Here is a 25,307-nt window from a genome sequence, read left to right as displayed (position 1 = left end):
AAAAATGGGAGATAGTGTGTAATTCAGTCCCACTCTAGATCGGTGAGAATCACACAGAAGCCAGTTTGGCTGAGGCCCATCTGTAAGATAAGAGTTGGGCTAGGAGCATAGTCAGGGAGTACTCGGGAAAAGAGGCATGAGGGTCACGTGGTACAATGTTTGAGTTGTACTGATCACAGGCCATGGGATCTTGGTGCAAATGCTGAGATGGTTAAATTTTTGATGTTCGGCTCACCTGGACAATGGACACAAACTTCCCATTTCAGGTCAAAGCACAGATACTTGATTGGTTATTATTCTGTCTATTTGAGAGTGGTTATGGGTAAAGTGAAATTAATCAACGCCAGTTGTTGCCCTAATCTGGTTAGGCCTTATCCAGTCATTTGAAGGCCCGAATGGTATTTTAAAGAGGCTAAGGAAGAATTTTTGTCTCTACTTGACTGTGTTTTATCTGAAACATTGACTTCTTAAGTTGAATCATTAGCTCTTTCCAAGACTCAAGACAGCTGGCCTTCAGATTCAAACTGTTTCTCTGGTCTCCTGGTCCTCAAGTCTTCACAAGAACACTGGAACAAAAGCTACTGGCTTTCCAACTTACCAGGTTAGCCTAAAGATCTCAGGCTGGGCTAAACTCCATAATTATATGAAACAATTCCCATCTGTCTATCTCTCCTCACCATTTGTCTTAGTTAGGTTTTTACTGCTGTGAACAGACACCATGGCCAAGGTAACTTATAAGGGCAACATTTAATTGGGGCTGGCTTACAGGTTCAGAGGATTGTCCCATTATCATCAAGGTGGGTGGGAGCAGGGCAGCAGTCAGACAGGCATGGTGCAGGAAGAACTGAGAGTTCTACATCTTCATCTGAAGGCTTCTAGTGGAAGTCTGACTTCCAGGCAGCTAGGGTAAAGGGCTTAAAGCCCACATCCACAGTGACACACCTACTCCAACAATGCTACACCTACTCCAACAAGGCCACACCTTCAAATACTGCCACTCTCTGGGCTGAGCATATACAAACCATCATACCCTTACACACACACACACACACACACACATGCACATACACATGCACACATACATATGCACACATGCACATACACACAGTTGGTTCTGTTTTTCTGAAGAACCTTAACTAAAGTAGGCACTAACATTTCTATGGCCCAATTTTCCTTACCTGCAGAATAGGGAGCAATTGTACTTACTCACAGGACTGCTACCAAGACTCAGTGAATTCTTGTACATGAGCATTGCTCTGGTACCTAACACATGAGAATGTTCACAAACTTGAATTGTGAAGGAGTGCCAATGTCCTCATCCAATGACCACAAAGCACACACCCATAGCACAAGTCAGATGCACTGTTCAGTACAGGAGTGGAATATACTTCATAAAGACCACCTCAGGTCTTCCAAAAGATGTATTGGATTTGAGTTTGTTTTCAGTACTGTAAAGAGACTTTAATGGTATGATTTGTTCTGGATTGCATGTTGTAAGAGAGCTGGGATAACTCTGTAGCTATTTATCTTTAGTGGGGGTGAATGGATATGCACAAGTCCTAACACCCAGAATCTGTAAATGTGATCCTACTTGTAGAGAGCCTCTCTGTAGATACAGGTAAAGGAAGGTTTAGGGGATGAGTTTCTGCTGCATGTCTTAGATGGAGTCTAAATACACTGGCAAGAGTCTTTATATGAGACGAGGGGGAACTGGAGAAGCAGAAGACAGAGGCAAAAACTAGAGTGCGGTTCTACCAGCCAAGACACTGAAACCTCGAAGAGACCTGGCACAGGTGTTTCTCAGTCTTCTAGGAAGATCCAGAACCTGGAAGGGAGACCTGGGGCAGATCTTTCCTGCTGTTCCAGAAAGGTCTAGCCCTGATGACCTTCTCATTTTAGATTTCTGGCTAATAGTACTATGAGAAAATACATTTATATTATTTTAATCACTTTGGAGATCATTTCTAAAGGCAGAGGTAGGGTGCTAACACCAAGACCCTATGGCTATCATGTAGAGCGAGGGCAAGGGTGAAGCTCTAGCTGATGAAGAGAAAAAGTGGTTGTTTGGTTTTGTGCAGCTTAGATAGTATTCATATTTTGTGTTCACATGTGGTTATCAATAGCCTTCTATCCTGCTACATCACAATCATGAACTGGTCCTGTCTGACAGTAACCTGCAAAGCAGTCCACGTTCAACAGAGCATGAAAACCAGTAAGGAGTTCCAGGCCAGCTCCTGGATATCAGGGGCTACTTTTATCTTTCTGAAAGAAATCACCCAATGGTCCTTATCACTTTTTGATTGCCCTTCTGCGAGTGATAAGGGGCTATTCTTCCATTTTAGCCTTTTCTGTATATTAAGAAGTTGTTATGCATCCGATTCTAAAATGCATGTTTTCTCATTCCAAGAAATAAGCAACTTAGTTAGAACATACCTGTAATACATTTATCTTGTGACAAATAAAACTCCCTCAGTTCTAAGTGTGGAGGGCTCGATTTGGGGTTTGGGTATTTGTTTTGTTTGTGTTTTTTTTTTCATCAGTTGTCAAAGGAACTGATGACAGTATGTGTCTGAGACATATGCCAGGTTATGATGCTTGTCCAAGAGGCCTGTGGCATGTGACAAGTGCTGAGATAAGTCAGCTGGAGAAGGGCAGGTTTCTTTGCCCTGCAAAGGTATTTTGCAAAGATTTCCTTTATTCTTTGCTGTAGGAGCCGTGGTAAAGACATAAGTGCATTGAGCTGGCACATCTAGCTTCTGCAAGTATGGAGACTTACCTTCTTCATCTTATTTTGTATTTGTCAAGACCCTCCACGTGTGCTGTGACAACCTTCTGAAGGGTCTCAGGCATTTCACATGCTCTGTGTTTCCTCTTCAGCTAATGAGACCTTGACAAAATGATATATATCAGTGACTCTTTTATGACTTCTTTAATTTGAGATTCTCAATTGAGATAAGCACAGGGGATCTTGGGGACATTCCTCTGCATCTGTATTTGATGTGAACCTCCACGGGCATAGGTCACAGCCTGGTACATGGTCTGTGGATAGCTGGACCATTCTAGCAACACATGCCACATTGCCTCCCAATGCCAAACAAAGGTGTCTCGCTGTCCTCTAGTGTGCCAACAGTCATCTGTAATATATTATTCTCAATTACTGCATCAGGCAGGATGTTGTCAGCTGTAGCAACAAAAACTACAACTAAATGTGGCATAAACAAGGAGAGAAAACTTTTTTTACATACCAAGAAGCTTACAGTTAGGTCTCACCCTAGGCAAATTAATTCAATGATACAATAATATAGTTAGTTTTTTTTTTCCTGTTCCCATTCTGTTTTTCATCGTGACATCTCTCAAGCTAACACCGGGCCTGGTGACCAAGATGATGGCAGCTCTGTACATTCATGCCCTCCCACAGGAACCAAATAAGAAGGCAAGAGTGAAGACATATTTTCTTGGTATATCTACTTAAAAGGGAGAGAACTTTCCCCTGTCCACATTTTGCTTCACCTGAGCCCAACACAGTTACAAAGATTGAAACTTGGCTCACTGACTTAAGTTTTTTTGTTTGTTTGTTGTTTGTTTTTGTTGTTTGCTGTTGTTATTTTGTGATGTTTGTTTTGGGGGGGTTGCAGGAGCAGGTAGAGGCATGAGGTGGGGTGCACAGACCAACAAAACTTACTGTGCCTATTTATTTCTAAACTCAGGTCCAAAATCACCTTACACACTCTCTCAGGGTTAATCTGCTTTGAGGTTAACTTGGATATTTCTCAATATTGTCTCAGATATTTCATGTGGAAGTTTCTACTAAAGCAACCTAGAAGAAGGCTATGAACAAGAAGAAATAACACATCAGTCTTTGCTCGGAAGTACAGGCTATAGAAGGTATCTCTAGAAGGAACACAAATAAAGCATAAACAGCACATGGCTGCTCAAGCCTTGCTTCCTTAGCGACCGAGCATCAATGTGGCAGTAGGCTCCCTTCGTTCCTCCCCATGCATCCTTAAGCCCATGCTTCTCCTCGATGATGTTCAGTTGTAGTCTGGTTTTTCTTAGCTTGAGGGAAATGCAATTTTAGATGAGGATGGAAGAAACCACAGGGGAACTTTTCCACAGCCCAAAAATGGAAAGATGGAGAGAATCGACTTCGTTAGGTTCACACCTGAGCACTGGTGAGCATAATTGTGCCTCTCCAGGAGGTGAAGGTTCATTTGCTTGGATGGTGAGCTGGATCAGACCCGTACATGCGAGAGCTCCTCTGACACCACTAGCATCTCACACTAGGATTTTCTCAATCTTAAATGTTTTTGCTTTTGCTTATTTTTTTTTTGAAAAACCACTCTTTCCTAAGGATGCTGGTATAATCAGGAGGCTGAAGTATTTCCTCAAGTTCCAAACTTATACTAAAGCAGTCTGCATGACTGCACCCAGGTACTCAGAGGATTAGGCATATATGGGTCCTTGTGTTTTGTTGGCTATCTATTGTTATGTAATGAGCCACCCTAAAATGAAGTGAATGAAAATCCACTCACATAGATCATTTACAACATGCGTTACTCACTCATTAGCCTGGCACCATGATTTTCCTCTACACATTAACTAGCATGATTCAGACGTCTTGTGTTCCCCCTCACACAGGTTTATTACGGTGTTTTGGGGGCATTTTAGCTTATAGTTTTGGAGGTCTAAGCCCATTTATGGTACTAACTTCTGCTTGACTCTCATGAGGGCATTGTGGCAGGTGTCATCACAATGAAAGGAACATTTATAGGCAAGATCTCATGCTGAAGCTGGAAACCAGAGAGATCCAGAGGCCAGACACGCTTATGTACAATGGTCTGCCTTGCTTCTGAGTGTGGTGATAATGGGAGGTAGTGGGATCCTTGAGAGCACACGACTCTGTCACTGCTCGCAGGGAGACTTACATTGGCAATATTGAAGGTTAGTTCCTTACAGGAGGGCAGAATACTATAGGAAAGCATGCCTGCCCTCGTCAGAGCTAAGCAGAAGTTAGCACCATGGTTTGGGACCTCTAAAACTACCAGCTAAAATACCTCTTTTGTTTATGAAGTACCCAACCTCAGTATTTTGTTATGATAACAGAACTCATAGATTGGGGCTGGTGAGATAGATCATCAATTAAGAGCACTGACTACTCTTTCGAAGGTCCTGAGTTCAAATCCCAGCAACAACATGGTGGCTCACAACCATCCATAATGAGATCTAATGCCCTCGTCTGGGGGTGTCTAAGACAGCTACAGTGTACTTACCTATAAAATAAATAATTAAAAAAAAGAACTCATAGAGTACCTCATCCTGTGGAGACTTTCTACAGGGTATCTGAGCTCTTCACAGTAAATAGTTTTTGCATGTCCCATTTATTATGTGGCGACTGGTTCTTAAGCATTGGGAAGCAGATCCTGTGAGCCATTTCAGGACTTTCCTACCACCTCAAAGTCGGTGTAGTCTTAATTATACTATAGAGTATCACTGGACTTTCCTGAACTGGCATGGAAAAGCCCAAGCCTTCAGGGGATTTGAAATTTGGTAGGGTTGCTTTGCCAAAGCACTAAGATGATACTGCTGTATCTGTCTTTGGTAGTATGGTGTATATAAGGGGACACTATCCCTATTATTTCTCTATTCCTTTACATTGTCGTCTCCTAAGTGATACATTACATAATGATGGGGAACCCTAATTACACTATATAAGCTCCTTAGAAAGCTACAAGAAACCCAAGGCTTATAATTCACTGAATGATGAGCTAAAGAAGTTCCAGTGACTGATTCTGACCCACATATTGTTCCTCAGTCCTCCCCGTCCCTAAATCCTCTAACTCACAGGAGAAAGCAAAGCTATATGGTAGAGGCCATCACTCATTTGAGACACAGGATACCTGCCAAGACTATGGGAACCATTGGTGAGTATAAAATACAGCAGTAGAGAAAGACATGAAGATGACCTCAAGAATGTGAGGTGATGAAGGGAAGCTATAAGGTAGAATAGAAAGAGGAAGAAGAGGAGCAAGAGAGTTTGAGAATCCGCAACTGCATTGGCAACTCAAGCAGACAGCACTATCTGGCATCTCGCAGAGCCACTGGGAGCAGGTGATTTATGAATGCAGAAAAGTGAGTTTAATACAAGAACTAAGTCAAGCCAGCCCAATGTCAGTCCAGGCAAGTCATCAATGATATTGCTACTCTGGAGGTCAAGCTGCCTGCTGCAGCTTCCATTATGTGCTATGTTTGCTTCTTAGTGCCATTTCCAGGGGAAACATAGCTAGGCACCTGGGCACACATCCAAGTCTGTCCAAGAGGACAATTGTCCACTTCTTTCTCCAACCTATATTCATAAACAGTGTTCTCTAAAAGTCATGGGATAGTCATAGGATGACATGACAGCCATGGGCAAACGTCCACTGTACAGCCATGTATTCATTCCATAACTGATCCTGGAGACCTTATACACATGACAGGTGTCATTCCAGTGCTGAATAGACAAAGCTGAGTAGAAAAGGCAGAGTGTGAGAAAGACAGAAAATAGATTCATAACTAATTCAGATTATGGTGAGTACATTGGAGAAAATAGTACTGTGGAGTAACATACTGGGCCATCAACAAATATGTGGGGACATATTGGGCATGTGGGGATGGAGACAGGATTTGTTTACAGGTAATAACAAATAAGGTCACTCTGAGCAGAAACAGGAGCAATTGGGCGCATAGCCAGTAACAAGGAGTCAGTTCACCGAGAAACCTGAAAGGGAAGACCTTGCTTGTTGAGGACAGTGCAACTAAATGGTTAGAAGGTGGGGATCTGTGAGCATTTGTGAAAGAAGGAATAGAGACAGGATGGCTAGAGCCAGATCAGCTGTAAGATTGTCTGAGGTGACACTGAGGAGTAGGCTTCACCATTAGTCAGAAACAAGAGGTAGAAGAAGGGCAAATGCACATTTGGAGGCAGGATGAAGAGTGACCTTGTGAAGACATAGAAGCTTAAAATCTTCCTGGCTATGATCGACTCAGGGGAACACATTTTATTTCTCTATCCAACACACACACACACACACACACACACACACACACACACACACACACATGCTGTACAGTGCTCCTCATTATTTATAGTTAACCTTGTTCCAAAGATATGAATGGATAAGTCCATGAGTAACTTAAAAGTTTAAGGTTGCATGTTGCTTTGAGCTGTGCGATGAAATCCTGCATCGTCCTGCCCCATCCTGCCTGAGTGTGAGCCAATGCTTTGTGGTGCGTCTACCCTATATATGCTACCTACTCTGTAGTGGTTAAAAGAGAAAGAAAGCACATTCACACAGCCTTTTTGTGGTGTGTATTTATAAATGCTCTATTTTGTTATTAAGTTATTATGTTAACCTCTTATGTGAAACTTACCCATTATCTTTACTCTTCTCATGTGTTTAGATGGGGAGGGGACAGTATGTATAAGATTTTGTACTATACATAATTTCTGTACCTACTAGATCTATTTAACTATGTCCCCCATGGAAAAGAGGGCACTAATGTACATAAAGGACCAATTGTATGCACCATCTTAGCTAGGCTTTGGTATCCAGATATTTAGTCAATCACTACCCTGTGTCTTTTTTGTGATTTGGGGAGGGGTGGATAACACTAATATTTAGTAAAACATATTATCTTCCATAAGGTGGGAAAGCCTCATGCAGCCAGTTAAAGGCCATAAAGAAAACAGTCTGGGGTCCAAGTAAAAGAAGGCTCTTCCTCTAAGCATCTTCTTTTTTAAAAACACTTTTTTTTTCTATGTATTTCTTCAATTTTATTAGAAATATTTTATTTTTCTTGTTTTTATTTTTTATTGGATATTTGCTTTATTTACATTTCAAAAGATATCCCCTTTCCACGTTACCCCTCCAAAACCCCCCTATTTCATTCCCCTCCCCCTGCTCAGCCCCCACCCCCACCCCAATTTCCTGACTTGTATTCCGCTGTTCTGGGGAATCAAGCCTCTCTGAGCATCTTCTAAGCATTCCGGTTTTCTTGATACATTTATCTAAGGATGAATTCGCTTCTTACCCTAGCCTTTACAACTAATTTTGATTCCCCTTAATGCTGTGCCTAGCACAGAACAGTTCAACCTTTTGTTTACTTGTATTGTCAATAGCCAGAAGCTAGAAATAAACTCTGGGAAGAGGATTCTTCAGCCAGGAAAGCTCTATCCAAGTTAGGCAAAAGGCCAATGGGTGGATGGTGCCACCAGTCTGCCCTCTGCTTGTCTATAAAACCTTAATACCATTTAAGACTAAGTATTTGGAGTGAGTCCACACCACTCCCTCTTCTCTGCCTTCAGAGGCTGCCCTCAGGGACTCCTGGAACCACAGTGAGATGATGTCGCAATGGGCTCATATCAGTAAAAGAGATGGCAGGTCATAGGCCATGCTGTGCAAATGGAAGTTCTGCCCAGAAACCACCTTCACTCTTGATGCCAATCTGATCCCTCGATGAAAAGGGATTTTTATTTTAGTTTCAGTTCTTGAGATCTAATTTGATTTTCATTTGTAGACAGCAGAAATGCTTTTTTTTTAACTGTCTAGAATGGAGTTGTATCTGTGTGTGTTTCTTACCTTCTAAACTAGACTATTCATTCTAAAATGCACCAAATATGCTATGACTACCCATCCAGGACATGACATTGCCCTCTACCTAGCAGAGACTTAATATCAGAGGATGAATGAATATAAAAATGACTGATCACATCAACAAAAGCACAGAGATGAGTCAGGAAGGTAATGGAGTAGGATTACCACAGCACTTCCCAGGTTCTGACAACATAGTTCTCCCTTAAATAATTATACAGTTGAGTCAACTATACAGCAATGCAATCTGTGTCCCCATAACGTCGACCCAGATCTTTATCAGTACTGGAGAAGCACTGAGATGCCCTGCATCTAGGTAAAGAAACCTAGAATTTCTCAAAGCTGTTTACACACTGAGCCCTTCTGTTGTTGCCCACCACCAACATCTGTAGAGCATCTGCCCTGTGGAACATTGGCAATAAGCTGTTTTGGAAATGTATAGCCCAATTCGGCATGCAAGGAGCTTTGGAATTAGCATGGGAGATACTTGCTCCCTCCCCAAATTCCCTCGGGCTGGGGTGCAAAGTGAAGGGTGCTGTTCTGCTGTTAGGCTACCACTTTCTGCAAAACAAGGAAATGTGGAAACTGTTGCACTGCTGGAAATTCCCCTGCAGGACCCTCAGGGCAAGGCCTGAGTGAACTGAGTTCTGCTCTCAATCACGTTTTTCTACAATCTGCTCACAAACAGCAAAGGAATCCATATGTGACACATTCTTGTTGGTTATACCAAAGCAAGATAGGGGAAAATTTAAAACAGAGGGGTTCTTATCCTTTAGTATTGGTATGCATAGAGGTGGGCAACATTTGGACTTCGTTCTCCCCTTCTTCCATGAGTTTCTAGGATTAAACTCAGTTTATCAGGCTTGTGCAACAAGCACCTTTACCCACTGAACAGTCTTGCCAGGCCCAAACCATGAGACTTTGACCCTAACACAAAAGTCTAATTTCACTTCAGAATCACTTTCCATTTGGCAAAAGGTTGAGTGCAGTTTCTAATGAAGGTTCAAGTCAAATCTGAATCGCTAAACCAGAAGAGCCCCCTAGTACAGGGCAATCTCCTCTGTGTAGTACCAACAAGAGGTAAAAAGCTGGTGCTTTGATGTAGCAAGCCTGCTCCACCAGGCCCCTGTACCTCCTTTCCTAGCCAAAGCCACTCTTCTGACGCAAGCTCCCTCATCTGTCATGGGGCAAGAGCATGTACTTGGAAGTATTGTTGAAATCCTGATAATGTGTTGAAAATGCCAAGGACAATACCTGACATGAATAACAACCTTCTTCAAGACTAAATCTACTCAACAAGACTCTGCCAGTGGAACTATGAGAACAAAAGCTTAAAAAAATTGGCCTGATTTCAATAACGTGTCATGAATTCAGTCGCCTTTTATCTTGGAAAGGGCATTACTTCCCCTAACATAAAAGCAACAGAATGTTAGGTCACATACAAGCAGTCAGGATCATTCCTTCTCAGGGTTTACTTTCACTGGAGCAAGAAGTAAATAAAATAAAGGTAAATAAAGCAACCTCACACTATAGACCATCCATACTCTGGCGAGCAGTGTTAACAGAGCAGAATAAAAAATGAATGGAATGTTTGTGCTGGAACTTTAATAAGAACTTAGCTAGCTTCTGCATTGCTGGCACTGAAGGCTATTGCCTCCCAGATGGAAAGTTGATCTTGATCTTTTTTGGCTCTGGGTCCATCTTCCCTTTAGGAAATTTAGACTCTTTCTCTTACGCAAACTGTTTTTCACAGGTGAAAGTGCTCCTTGCTGCTTCCCTCAGTTTGAAGCATCAGGAAAGGCTCTTGGGGACAGTCTTATTCCATATGACCTAATAGAGAACTGAAGACCCTTCAGACCACTCTGGAAGATACATGGTTTCTATAAGTTACACAGAATTCAGAATCCAAGACAGGTCTGGACCCAGGTACCCTCCACGCAAGTTCTGATAGAATTGGAAATGCCAATGATCGTGAAGCATTTGCTTGTTTACTCAAAATGCCCAGGAGTTGCCCTCCCACTGTGTTGGCCTGTACACTGTCCCATGCCCAAAGCTTGGATCATACCCAACTGTCCAAATAATCTTGACGCCTTTTTCTGGGGAGTGGAAGACTGGCAAGCTACCAAGCCCTGGGTGAGTTGCCAAAGTCCTTGTTATGTAAGAAACCTGGTTGCCGCCCTCTTGAGAGTGTGGGAGTTTCATAATGCTGTGTCATTCCCCTGGTAGAAGTGATGTATGATTTGGCAGTTTCTAAAAGCAAAACAAGAATATCATGAAGACATGGGCTCAGTAAGATCTGCAAAAACAAATATCCATGTCCTTGATTTCTAACCAATGAGCCTGGAACATTATTTTCAGCTGAGAGCCTTATTGCCCCACCTGTTAAGAGTGTCTGTAACTTATTCAAGCTGGTTTATATTTCGAAATTATGGAGCCTTGACTAATAAACTGGAAGAGATCTGTAGGGACGCCTCAAGCAACTAACAACAGCGACTATGCAGCCCACTGCAATAATTGACATCATGCCAGCATTTCAGGACTCACGTGCACTCCACCTGACTTTTAGAGCAAATACTGTTACTCCCCATTCCTACAAAAAGGGAAACTGGAACACAAATTGGGTAGGTCCCTCATCCTGAGTCAAAGAATCTCCACTCTTCTTCAAGCTGCCCATCCTAGAGTTCAGAGACATGGGATCGAGCCCTTGTCTCTCTTTCTTCTTCCTTATTCTCAGTTCTAGTCCCTCTCCCTCCCTTTCCTCCTCCCCCCCTTCTCTGCCTCTTCTCACATCCAGTAAATCATTAAACTATCTTGCTAGATCCTACAGATATTCTAACCAGTCACTACCGTTTACATCTGTAGAATGTGTCTTCCAAACTGTTTTTCTGAGATGCACATGGACCATGTGACGTCCTATTTTGTAAAGAATATTAGTCATGTGGGCACTGTATACAAACCCTTGACTGTGCTGAAGCAACTGATCTGTGCATCCTGATGAGAGTGGCTCACGTGTCCCATTCTTTCTGTGTAGTGTACAACTTGACTACAGACCTGGATTTGGCAGGCCAGTTGCCCCAGTCCTGGGATGCCAAGTCTGTATCTGTGAAGAAGCTGAGAGAGTTAGGATACATAGCTATGGTGGCTCGTAGCCGGGGTCTACAAGGAGTGATTTTTACCTGTGTTAATATTAGAAACTCCATTTGTCTAAGGTCCCCAGCTTCCACGCCTGCCCATTGTTCTCAGTTTTCTCCTGAGGTCTAGCGCCAATTGGACGTTTGAGATTGTCTCTCTTAGTTATTGAAGAAAACTACAAATTCCATCATTAATGGGAGGTAGGTATTTGGCAAGCTAATGGAAGCTGATAGATAAAGCAAGCCCAGACTCAAGTGTTTCCAGTGGACATGAGGTAAAGCATGTTTTTGGAAACTGTTCTGCCACACTAGAACTATGAGAACATTGGAGGAAATGGGCTTCATTTCTTGAAGAATATAAAGGAAGGGAACAACAATCTTAAGCAAGCAAACTGTGGGCTCATGCCTGGGATTGAACCTAGGGACCTTCCACAGCTATGTAAATGTTCATCTCTTTCAGAGGCAGTACTCAAGAACTGAAAACCAGAAGCATTGCCTGATACTATAGATCCCCAAGTCACCTCACTGCTTGAATTCACAAGCATGATGTGATTTGTGTGTGTCTAAAAGTGGGGAAAGTAAGTCCCATTCTTGCATCTGCAAGACTTAGTGAAGAGCCTGGCTCTTATCCACTAAATCCTTATGAAATCAAGGAATAAATGGTCACATTAAAGACTGACTGTTAGATAGAAGTGAGGGAGTCAGGTGGTTAAGAACACTACAAGAAGATCTACAGAGTCAACTAACCTGGGCCCGTGGGGGCTCCCAGAGACTGAACCCGCCAATCAAAGAGCATACAGAAGGGCTGGACCTAGGTTCCTACGTGTTTGTAGCAGATGTACAGTATGGTATTTTTTTTTAATTTTTTTATATTTATTTTCTATATTCTTTGTTTACATTCTAAAAGCTTTCCTCTTTCCCAGTTCCCCCCATATTTCCCATAAGTCCTCTTCTCTCCATCCATTCTCCTATCTTTCCCCCTCCCTTTTCTCTGTCCTGGTACTCCCCTATAATGCTGGATCAAGCCTTTCCAAGATCAGGGGCCTCATCTTCCTTATTCATGGGAATCATTTGATATGCTAATTGTATCTTCAGTATTCAGAGCTTCAGGGCTAATTAATATCCACTTATCAATAATTGCTTTCCCTGTGTATTCTTTTGTGATTGCATTACCTCGCTTAGGATGATATTTTCCAGTCCAATCTATTTGCCTAAAAAATTCATGAATTCATTGTTTTTAATTGCTGAATAGTACTCCATTGTATATATATATACCACATTTTCTGTATCCATTCCTCCATTGAGGGATATCTGGGTTCTTTCCAGCTTCTGGCTATTATAAATAAGGCTTCTATGAACATAGTAGAGCATGTGTCCTTATTACATGCTGGGGAATCCTCTAGGTATATGCCCAGGAGAGGTATAGCAGTTTTCTTAGGAACCGCCAGACTGATTTCCATAGTGGTTGTACCATCTTACAATCCCACCAGCAGTGAAGGAGTGTTCCTCTTTCTCCACATCATTGCCAGCACCTGCTGTCTCTTGAGTTTTTAACCTTAGCCATTCTGACTGGTGTGAGGTGAAATCTCAGGGTTGTTTTGATTTGCATTACCCTAATGACTAATGATGTTGAGCATTTCTTAAGGTGCTTCTCAGCCATCGGAATTTCTTCAGGTGAAAATTCTTTGTTTAGGTCTGTACCCCATTTTTAATAGGGTTATTTGGTTCCTTGGGGTCTAACTTCTTGAGTTCTTTGTATATATTGGATATTAGTCCTCTATCGGATATAGGGTTGGTGAAGATCTTTTCCCAATTTGTTGGTTGCTGTTTTGTCCTTTTGACGGTGTCCTCTGCCTTACAGAAACTTTGTAATTTTATGAGATCCCATTTGTCAATTCTTGATCTTAGAGCATATACTATTGGTGTTCTGTTCAGAAACTTTTCCCCTGTGCCTATGTCCTCAAGGGTTTTCCCCAGTTTTTTCCCTACTAGTTTCAACTAAACAGTCCCATAACACCTAAAGAAATAAAAGGGGTCATAGAAAGCTCCCAACCAAAAAAAGCACGGGACCAGATGGCTTCAGTGCAGAATTCTATCAGACCTTCAAAGAAGACCTAACACCAATACTCTTCAAACTGTTCCACAAAATAGAAACAGAAGGAACACTACCCAACTCATTCTACGAAAACCACACAAAGATCCAACAAAGAAAGAGAACTTCCGGCCAATTTCCCTTATGAATATCAATGCAAAAATACTCAATAAAATTCTTGCCAACTGAATCCAAGAATACATCAAAATGATCAATATAAGGAAATTCATCAATGCAATACACTACATAAACAAACTCAAAGAAAAAAACATATGATCTAATGATTTCATTAGATGCTGAAAAAGCATTTGTCAAAATTCAGTATCCTTTCATGCTAAAAGTCTTGGAAAGAACAGGAATTCAAGGCCCATACCTAAACATAGTTAAAACAATATACAGCAAACTGATAGCCAATATCAAAGTAAATGGAGAGAAACTTGGAGCAAACCCACTAAAATCAGGGACTAGACTCTCTAGTCTAGGCTGCTCTCTCTCTCCATATCTTTTCAATGTAGTATTTGAAGTTCTAGCTAGAGCAATTAGACAACATAAGGACATCAAAGGGATACAAATTGGAAAGGAAGAGGTAAAATTATCTCTATTTGCAGATGACATGATAGTATACTTAAGTGACCCAAAAAAGTCCACCAGAGAACTCCTATAGCTGATAAACAACTTCAGCAAAGTAGCAGGTTATAAAATCAACTCAAGCAAATCAGTTGCCTTCCTATACTCAAAGGATAAGCAGGCTGAGAAAGAAGTTAGGGAAATGACACCCTTCACAATAGCCCCAAACAATATAAAGTATCTAGGTGTGACTCTAACCAAACAAGTGAAAGACCTATATGACAAGAACTTCAGGTCTCTGAAGAAGGAAATCGAAGAAGACCTCAGAAAATGGAAAAATCTGCCATGCTCCTGGATTGGCAGGATTAAAATAGTTAAAATGGCCATCTTGCCAAAAGCAATATACAGATTGAATGCAATCCCCATCAAAATCCTAACTCAGTTCTTCACAGAGTTAGAAAAAGCAATTCTCAAATTTATCTGGAATAACAAAAAAACCAGGATAGCTAAAACTATTCTCAATAGTAAAAGAACTTCTGGGGGAATTAGTATCCCAGACCTCAACCAATACTACAAAGCAATAGTGCTAAAAACTGCATGGTATTGGCACAGGGACAGGCAAGTGGACCAATGGAATAGAATTGAAGACCTAGAAATGAATCCACACACCTATCGTCACTTGATCTTTGACAAAGGAGCAGAAAACATCCAGTGGAAAAAAAGATAGCCTTTTCAACAAATGGTGCTGGTTCAACTGGAGGCCAGCATGCAGGAGAATGCGAATTGATCCATTCTTATCTCCTTGTACTAAGCTCAACTCCAAATGAATCAAGGACCTCCACATAAAACCAGACACAGTATGGTCTTCATGTGGGTCCCCTAACAATTGGAGCAGAGGCTGTCTCTGACTGTTTCCTGCCATTAGATCCCCTTCTTATAACTGGACTGCCTGATTGGGCTTCAGTGGAAGAAATTGTGCTTAGACCTGCTAAGACTAGATGTCCCAGATCAGGGTGGTACCCAACATGGGGGCTGGGGCTTCACCTTCTCTGAGAAGAAAGGGACGGGTAGTTTGGGGAGGAATTTGTAAGGGTCAGACTGGGAGGAGAGAAGAATGGAGGGGCTATGATCATGATGTAAAGTGAATAAATAAATTATTGGGGAAAAAACTATATGTTAGTTTCATTCTTCTAAAAATCAGCAAAGCAGCAATGGGGCAGTGATGGCCATTCCCACTCTCTGTGTTTGACTACTATGGAATGAAAATTTAGTAAGCCTTCTGATCCCAACACAGGTATCTCCATGACAGGAAGAAATGAAGAGACATACACTTTTCCTGCAGAAAGACACCATGATGCCATCATTTCTCCATTTGGAATTTCTCCTCCTTTTGAAATTGTAAGCATCTAGTAAAATATCTCAGAGTGATATATTACAGCTTTGAGAAAATTTACAAGGGAGCTGAAACATACGAACAGATAATGGGTCATCCTATGACCACAAGCATAGCAAGTACCTGGAAGCCCCACAGAGAGTGCTGATCTGGCTGAAAACCCTTCTGAGGGCTGTTAGGTTCTGAGCAGAAGTGGGGTCAGATCAGCTCAAAGGGCAAACATACTTTCTTCTAATTTTAAACAAACAAGAAAGAAAGAAAAACAGCAGCAACAACAACAAAACCCCACACCAACAGCTTGGCTCCCTGCGCAGTTCTTGGCTTGTGATCAACAATACAGACTTTTCCAAATGTCTGTGGTCTGGGCAGGTAATCCCAGGCCTCCTATTTTATGAGGAGAATTTCAGACATTCAGCTCCTACCAGATGTATCCCAAAGCCCCTCACCAGGTCACAATGCACATTCTGATTTCATCTCCTAAGCTGAAGGTCTCAGTAGTTTATTCAGAGCTTTCTGGTTCCGTCTATGTTCCTAGCCTAGATTTAAGTCTAGATTCCCCATTCCCTAACTGTATAACCATACAAATTACTTTTCTCTTCTAGTTCCTCATCTGTAAAGTGGGCATAAGAATGGTTCCATTTTAAACATTATCTTGCTGGGCAGTGGTGGCACACACCTTTAATTGCAGCACTCGGGAGGCAGAGACAGGCAGATTTCTGAGTTCGAGGCCAGCCTGGTCTACAGAGCGAGTTCCGGGACAGCCAGGGCTACACAGAGAAACCCTCTTTCAAAATACCAACCAACCAAAACAAACAAGTAAAACCAAAATAAACATTATCTTATACAAATAGTATATAGCATCATACTTGCCCAGCATCATATTTCTCTTATTTTTTTGGCTAGCCCAATAAAAAATCTTCCATCTTTGCTCCTGTACATTTACAGTTTCAACTATGTCCTCACATGTAAGGAAGCCTGGTGATTCTCAGCCTTTGAACAGTAGTATGTTTATCAGACTAGTGCTTAGCTGCACTACCCTCTACCCTTTTGCCCTTTTGCCCTCTACCCTTTTGCCCTTGGTCCATGCCATTTCCAGAATACTGCATCTGATGTTCCAGAGAGATAGGAAAGTGGCCAGTTGGCGTTTTATCACAGTCTGCTCTCACATTAACTGATTGACCTGTTTCTCTTTAGTGTTTATCCCACTAGTTCTGCCCAACAGCTCCGTTTTAGGACACAGTGAACTATATCAACAATTCTGTTTTATTCTTTGCTGCATCTACTAAAAGGGACAGGGAAATTTTCAAAAAATTACCAGAAATTGAGAACTGTCTGATTTTGGTTTAAGGGGTTTAAGGGGGTGACCTTTCTAATGCTGCAATCCTTTAAGACAGTTACTCACACTGCGGTGCCCCCCCCCAATCATAAAATTGCTTTCATTGCTACTTTATAACTGTAATTTTGCTACTGTTAAAAATCGAAATGTAATATCTGTGTTTTCTGATGCTCTTAAGCAATCCTTGTGAAAAGGTCATTTTATGCCCAAAGGAGTCATGACCCATAAGTTGGGAATCATTGCTTTAAGTAGTTATCTCTACTTTTGTCCTAGATAATGTTTCTACTTCTAATACATATCCACAGAAGTACATGTATAACTGTAAAAATATGTATATAAATGTTACATTAGAATACAGTTAATAGGGGATAGTTATTCGAATGTCTGTGAATGAGGATATCTTTTTTTTCAATAAATTTTTTATTTACATTTGAAATGATTTCCCCTTTTCTAGACCCCCACTCCCCGAAAGTCCCATCAGCCCCCTTCCCTCCCCCTGTTTCCCATCCAACCCTTCCCACTTCCCTGTTCTGGTTTTGCCCTATACTGCTTCACTGAGTCTTTCCAGAACAAGGGCCCACTCCTCTGCTCTTCTTGTACCTCATTTGATGTATGGATTATGTTTTTGGTATTCCAGTTTTCTAGGTTAATATCCACTTATTAGTGAATGCATACCATGATTCATCTTTTGAGTCTGGGTTACCTCACTTAGTATGATATTCTCTAGCTCCATCCATTTGCCTAAGAATTTCATGAATTCATTATTTCTAATCGCTGAATAGTACTCCATTGTGTATATATACCACATTTTTTGCATCCACTCTTCTGTTGAGTAGGGCCTATTTCTTTACCATATTAGTAATCAGCCAGGAAAATGGTGCATTAGTGAACATACACTCTAATGATAAGCCTAAATGCATTCCTAGCCAGCAACATCAACTTCTCAAGGGAACCCACTTAAAATAAGAGAAAGGACTTTTTCACCTCCTCATAGAGTTCTACAACATCTGAATTCTTCCAAGTGTGTATTTCTGTCACAATAATTTCAAAAGCAAAGGTTAAGTCATCACAACCTTTTGCCTCGTACTTTATATGGTTTCATTATTTTTGAATGCATAGTAAATGTGCATTGCTTTTGTAATTGATATCAAAAATTCTTTTAGGGTCTTCAACAAATGTTCCTTTCCCATTCCCACTGGCATTACCTCTGAGCAAAGGCCAGCTTTGAAAGATCCTTTTGAAAGAACAGGAAGATTTTATCTTGTGAGATACACATATAGCAGTAGGAAGGCAAGTGTTGGATAAGGAGCTAAAGGCAGGCTAATGCTCATCATATTAACTTGCAGGACAGTTCTCTTTCATTCATTCAAAAAGAATTTTACTGGGAAAAGAATTCAGATGTTGTAGAACTCTATGAGGAGGTGAAAAAGTCCTTTCTCTTATTTTAAGTGGGTTCCCTTGAGAAGTTGATGTTGCTGGCTAGGAATGCTATTCTTGGAACTAGAAATAGAGTAACAACCCCAACCACCAACCATAGCTTTGATTTCTACGGTTTCAATTTCCCTTAATATCAACTGTAGTTCAAAAATACTAAATGGAAAATTTAATTTGTAAATTTATTGAATCAATATATTCCCCCAAATTTTAAATTCATAAATTTTAAATTGCAACCTGTTCTGGAGGAACATGATGAAATATCATGCCATCTGGCTCTGTCCCAGCTAGGATATGAATCATCGAAATTGAGTGTGTCCATACTGAGACACTCCTGTCTATAAGTCATTTAGTCACTGTCTCAGCTGCCAGCAGTATCATAGAATTGTGTTCAAGTAGCCATTATGGAGATATGAATTCTGTGTCATTTCATTACACAAGCATTGAATTGTCCAACATCATCAAAAGAAGGACAACTACAGTATGATAAGATACTTGAGAGAAAGGCTGTATTTGTGTAAATTTTATTATAATTATTGTATTTTACTATTAATTGTTGTGAATCCCTGACTTACTTTATGAACTTAAATTTTTCATAGGTAGCTCTGTGTATTCACTTTCCATTATTATAATAAAAAACATTAGGCATTTTGTTATGTAAAACAAAAATCCTTATTTTAGCTTACACGTTTCACTTCCATGTGTGATCTCCAGCTTTGGGACTGTGGCAAGGCAGTACATCATAGAGGGAACATGATAACAACAAAACAGCTCACATGGACAGACACAAAAACTGAGACCTAATGTTCTCTCACTAGACTCTTATCTCTTAAATATTCTACCACCTTATAATATCACCACTCTGGGGACCTATTCATTAACACACAGGGTTTGGTGATATGTGTAATTTCAAAACTGTAGTTTCTGCTATAGTTTCTGCTATAGAAAAGATGGAAGTAGCCACAATATCAGGCTCTTATGGAGGGCCCTGGAATTTATTGCCCATTCATAAGAAGATGCTACTGTAACAAGTCTGTCAATGTTGTGCTTCAATAGACCATTCTTTCCAGCAAAAGTTTCTCTAATTAAAGAAAATAATTTCTCCTCTTCAGTTTCTCAATTAGTACCCTTTGTGTATTGAACATGGTTCTTCTAAGATCAGCCTTCTGAAGTCAAACATGTGTGTTGCCAGAAGTGTCTTGTCAGTAACTTTCAATTATACTGGTGGTTAAAAAAAAACACTTCATAGCATACCCAACAGAGAAGCATGGAAATCAGCAGATATCAAATACCTACAATGAAGCCACTGATGATTCAACAAGTAGTAATAAGATCCCTGTCACATGTTTAAATTTATATATTCCATCATCCAACAAGCAGCATTGTCTCTAAAACCCTAAGTTCAACCCAAATACAATAAATTGCAAGAAATATGAGGAAGAAATTAATAAAACATACACTAGAAGAATAATACATTGAATCAATCAAATAAGGAGTTGCTTCTTTAAAGATCAAGTTTTCAAACTTCTAGCCAAACTAAGAAGAAGAAAAAGATCAAAATTAATTAAATTAGAAATAAAATGGAGTTCTTATAAAACTCTCATAAAATCTAAAACATTAGGGAATACTTTGAGAACTTATATTCCATAAAGTTGGAAAACTGAGAATAAGTGGATAAATTTCTAAACTCATATGACCTAGAGTAAGCTGATCCATCATAAGCAGTGATTAATCAAGTCTCCCCACAGAGATAAGGCTGATTAACTGATAATTCTACCAATCCTTCAGGGATGGTATGGCCCTAGTGTCCCTCTAACCATGCTATAAACACAAAGAGAAGGAATACTACCAAACCTCTTGTTATTTTAAATATATTTATCTTATTTTGTGTGTATGAATGTTTTTTCTCTCCATGTTTGTATGTGAACCATGTTCATGTCCTCAAAAGAGGCCATCAGATAGATTATCTAGAACTGGAGTTGCAAAAGGTTGGTTGTAAGCCAAGATATGAATTCTGGGAACAGAATCCAGGTCCTCTTCAAGAGCAGCAAGAGCTCTTTACCACTGAGCCATCTCTCCAGCCAAACTCTTTTTATCAAGCTAATGAAATCCTGCTTTAAAAGTTAACGTCATAATATCAACAATAGCATAACCACAACCTTTTTTTTTCTAACGAGAATAATGAAAAAATTCTCAACAGAATACTTAGAAATTAAATTCAAAAACATATTCAGCCCATGTACTATGGCTAACTTTGCTTTATCCTGAGAAGTAAGATTGAGTCAACACATGCAAATCAGTAAATGTAACATATCATATAAATAAATTTGAGGACATAAATTACATGATCATATCAACAGAAGCAAAAATATATTTGACAAAATTTATGGTAAAAGTCCTAAAGAAACTAGTAGTGATGAGGAAAGGCTGCCTACTATCTCTATCATTATTTGATACAGTTTTTAATGTCTTAACTAGAGCTACAAGAAAAAAATATAAAAATTAAATAAATATTAAAAAAGAAATCATATTAATTCAATTTGTAGATGTGCCCCGGGCACAGTCAATTGTAAATGTTTTTTATTGGCTGGATGTAATTTTTATATCAGAGGCTTACTGCTGAGTAGGCTAACCCTTTCTAGTTCTTTCTGAACTCTGGCTGGTTGGTTCAACTCAGCTGTTCTGGCTCAAACTCCTACTAACTGCTAACTCCTAACTGCTCCATGCTAACTGATTCAGACTGGCTTCTCTCGGTTTTGACTTCTTGCTCTGCCCTCCTTTACCTCTCCCTTTCCCCTCCCACATCTCTCCCCCCTCCTCTCTGCTGCACTCTTAAGTCACCTTTCTTTGCTGTGCTGTTCTCATGAAAGTTGGACATATCCTATCTCTGACTCATTCTGTCAAATCTTTCTCTGATTTGTCACTTTGCCTGCCCCTCAATTAGACATCACTTTCAAAACATTATTTCTAAAACTAACTTTACCTTCATTATTTGGGACTAAAGTTGTGTATGAAGGATGTGATGGTATTCCAGCTATATCACACAAATCTAGATTATTGATGTGATCCCTTACCTGAGTAGCTATGTTGCTGGTTTTAAATTCCTCTACAGATACAGATAGGTATGCCGTTCTTTAGGTTAGGAAATTTTTCTTCTATAATTTTGTTTAAAAATATTTATGTGCCTTTGGCATGTGTTTCTTCTCCTTTTTCTATTCCTATTATTCTTTTTTCTTTCTTTCTTTTTTTTTGTTTGGTTTTTGGGTTTTCAAGACAGGGTTTCTCTGTATAGCCCTGACTGTCCTGGAACTCACTCTGTAGACCAGGCTGGCCTCAAACTCAAAAATCCACCTGTCTCTGCCTCCTGAGTGCTGGGATTAAAGGCGTGCACCACCACTGCCCGAGTATTCCTATTATTTTTATGTTGGGTCTTTTTATACTATCCCAGATTCCCTGGATATTTTGTGTCAGAAGTTTTTAGATTTTCTTTGACTGGGGTATTTGTTTCTTCTATCCTGTCTTCATTGCCTGAGATTCCCTTTCCATATTTTGTATTTTGTTAGTGAGGTTTGCCCCTGGGTTTCCTGTTGGAATTCCTAAATTTTTCATTTCCGGATTTCTTTGAGTTTGGGTGTTCTTTATTGAGTCTATTTTCAATATCTTATCTTGAGTGGTTTTATTCTTTTATTCATTTTCTTTCATTGTTTTTGTCTTCACAGATTTCTTTAAAAGACTCCTTCCCTCTTTAAGGACCTATATCATATTCATTAAGGTTATTTTAAGGTCTTTTCCTTCTGCATCAGTTAAGTTGCAATACTCAGTGCCTGCTGTGGTAGGGTTGCTGGGCTCTAGTGGAGACATATTGTCCTGGCTGTTATTAATTGTGCTTTTACATTTACATCTAGGAAATTAACATTAGGAAGAATGTAATTCTAAATGTTGATAATCTGGTTTTGTCTTTGTTGGGTGAGTGTTTTGCTCCTTTATTTCTATTGCTCTCTTGGGTTCTTAGGAGAATGTAGTAGCTGTGTGTTGCCTGGTAGGAAACTCTTCTGGGATCCTGATATTTATAGCCCTTGGGGGTCCTAAGTAAAATGTGATTCTGGGTATTGGGAGCTGATACTTAGACACTGAGATGGGCTGGGATTATGAGGGTATACAAAAGGAAAGGAAGAATTGTGTTCCACCAGAATCTGCTTAGTACCCTGGGAATGGAGCCAGAGTTGGGAAAGGCCATGGTAGAAGGTCTACTACAGAGCTGGGGATGAGTCTGGGATATTGGACTAGGAAGTTAGAGGAATGGAGAGAGGGGTAAATATATGCAGTTAGCTTAGTTATTTCCCTAGAAAAGGTGGCCTATGGCTTTCAAGAGAGTGTCTCCTAGAGTTGGGGACTGGACAAGCAATGAATAAGGGAAGAAAGTCTAGGTGGATAGAGATCTGTGTGGATCCCCTGGAGATGGTGGCAGGGTGGTGAAGGGAGGCTGCAGCAGGCATTTTGCTACAGAGCTGAAGATAAGACTTGGGGATTGGATTTGGAGGTGCAGAGGAGTGATGAAGAGACACAGTTAGCAACACATTTCCCCAGCAAGAATGGTTTGTAGGTTTTCAGGGAATCCCTGCATGAATTGGGTCTTAGAATAATGCAGTAAGTTGGGAGAAGGATTTTAGGAGAGGAAGGTATGTGGGATCCACCAGAGATGGAGGTAGTAGAGGGATGTGGCTACAGCTATTGGTATGCTGCAGAGTTGGGGATGAGAACAGGGCATTGGATTCGGAGGAGCAGAGGAAGAGGTGAAGATCTTCAGTTAGCTTACCTGTTTCTCTGGTCACAGTCATTCTTGAGGAAGGTGAAGAATCTTCTAGCCATCTTGATCTCCATCTTGCCACTTGCAGTGTAGCTGTGTGCAATATTTAGAAAGGATTAACTTGTAAGAGAGTTGAGTCATTGTTTTCTTTTGGAAGACTAGCAATCAGGGCCCAGCTTCTATCCCTAGCCTTCTGAGAGGCTGCTATTGTTGGCCTGAAGTATCCCTCAGCACACTTCTGGTTGGACCTCTCCTCTGCTGCCTTTTGGTGTCGCTCCCCAAGTCTAGTTGCTCTACCTTGAATTGGCTCTGGTCAACTGTAGGTTGGGGACAGAAGATCTTGGGAGCCTGAATGTATATTCGGGGTGCCTATGAGAAGTACCTGGTACTCCATAGTCCTTACGTGGCTGGAGTTTGGAATGTCTGATGGGTATATAATACCTAAAGCACTGTTTAGAGCTTTGCTTATCTCCCATAGCTTTACCTTTCCCCATTGGATTACTGATGCTGGTCCTAGAAGTAGTCATTGGGAACCCCTTCTATAAAATCCCTAACGGCACAGCTTTTGTAGATTTACTCATAAGTAAACCCAGCTAAACACAGCTATGTCAGTGGATACATTGGTTGCAGTCACAACAGCAAATCCAGTTTGATGGTAGAGAATATTCATGTGTTCAGAATCAGAAGTTTCTTGAGGGCACTGATCAAGGTGAGGTTGGGAAAGCAAGAAGTAGCTGATGGGTGATAAAATATTTCTGTTCTCTTTATTTCCAAAACTGTAATGGGCACTTGTTCCAACATGAATTCTAGTTTGCCATTGTATCTAGAATTCCTTAGGGTGTGTGTGTGTGTGTGTGTGTGTGTGTGTGTGTGTGTGAACTATAAGTCAGGGGCAGGTGTCTTACTCTGTCTTCCCCTGCCTTTTTATTGAAAGGTTTTATTGAAAAGATTTTTTTTAATAATATACTCTGATTACCTCTTCCCCTCCCCATTCACCTTATTTTTGAGACAGAAGTTTTCATTGAACTGAGAGTGCATCAAATGGTGAGACTGGCTGGGCATTGGGTTCTAGGAGTCTGCCTGTTTCCACCCACTCAGCCCTAGAGTTACAAGCATGTGCCATTACATCCTGCTTTTATGTAAGTGCTGGGGATCCATACTCAGATCCTCATGCCTGTGTGGAAAGGACTTTACCATCTGTGCCATCTACCAGACCCCAGACCCTAAAATTATTTCTTCTCTTTAGTCTAGTATATTGGTGATGAAGTCCACCATGTCTTTCATCAATTAATTGAATTTTTCATTTCTATTTTGTTTGTTCTTTTGTTTCAGACTATCAGTTTGTGTTTTGGGGTGTGTGTGTGTGTGTGTATGTGTGTGTATGTGTATGTGTGTGTATGTGTGTATATGTGTGTGTATGTGTGTGTATGTGTGTGTATGTGTGTGTGTATGTGTGTGTCTGTGTGGTGTGTGTGTGTCTGTGTGTGTGTCTATGTGTGAGTGTGTATGTGTGTGTGTATGTGTATGTGTGTGTATGTGTGTGTATGTGTGTGTATGTGTGTATGTGTGTATATGTGTGTATGTGTGTGTATGTGTGTATGTGTGTGTATGTGTGTGTATGTGTGTATGTGTGTATGTGTGTATGTGTGTGTATGTGTGTGTATGTGTGTGTGTATATGTATGTGTATGTGTGGTATGTGTGTGTGTCTATGTGTGAGTGTGTATGTGTGTGTATGTGTGTGTATGTGTGTGTATGTGTGTATGTATGTGTGTGTATGTGTGTATGTGTATGTGTGTATGTATGTGTGTGTATGTGTGTGTATGTGTGTATGTGTATGTGTGTATGTGTGTGTATGTGTGTATGTGTGTGTATGTGTGTGTATGTGTATGTGTGTGTATGTATGTGTGTATGTGTGT

The 25,307-nt window shown here is 40.5% G+C and overlaps 1 protein-coding gene across 1 annotated transcript in view; it reads right to left on the bottom strand.

Moving 5' to 3' along the window:
* The window catches only part of LOC127687956 (uncharacterized), a 39,851-nt gene extending 16,387 nt beyond the window's left edge, over positions 1 to 23,464 (bottom strand). The window contains 1 exon segment of the mRNA XM_052186737.1: positions 23,400 to 23,464. Coding sequence (XP_052042697.1) covers positions 23,400 to 23,464 — 65 coding nt within the window.
* Positions 23,465 to 25,307: the final 1,843 nt, after the last annotated feature.

Source organism: Apodemus sylvaticus, chromosome 6 (genome assembly GCF_947179515.1).
Source record: "Apodemus sylvaticus chromosome 6, mApoSyl1.1, whole genome shotgun sequence".
Taxonomy (NCBI): Eukaryota; Metazoa; Chordata; class Mammalia; order Rodentia; family Muridae; genus Apodemus; species Apodemus sylvaticus.
This window is presented reverse-complemented; position numbering and strand designations above follow the sequence as displayed.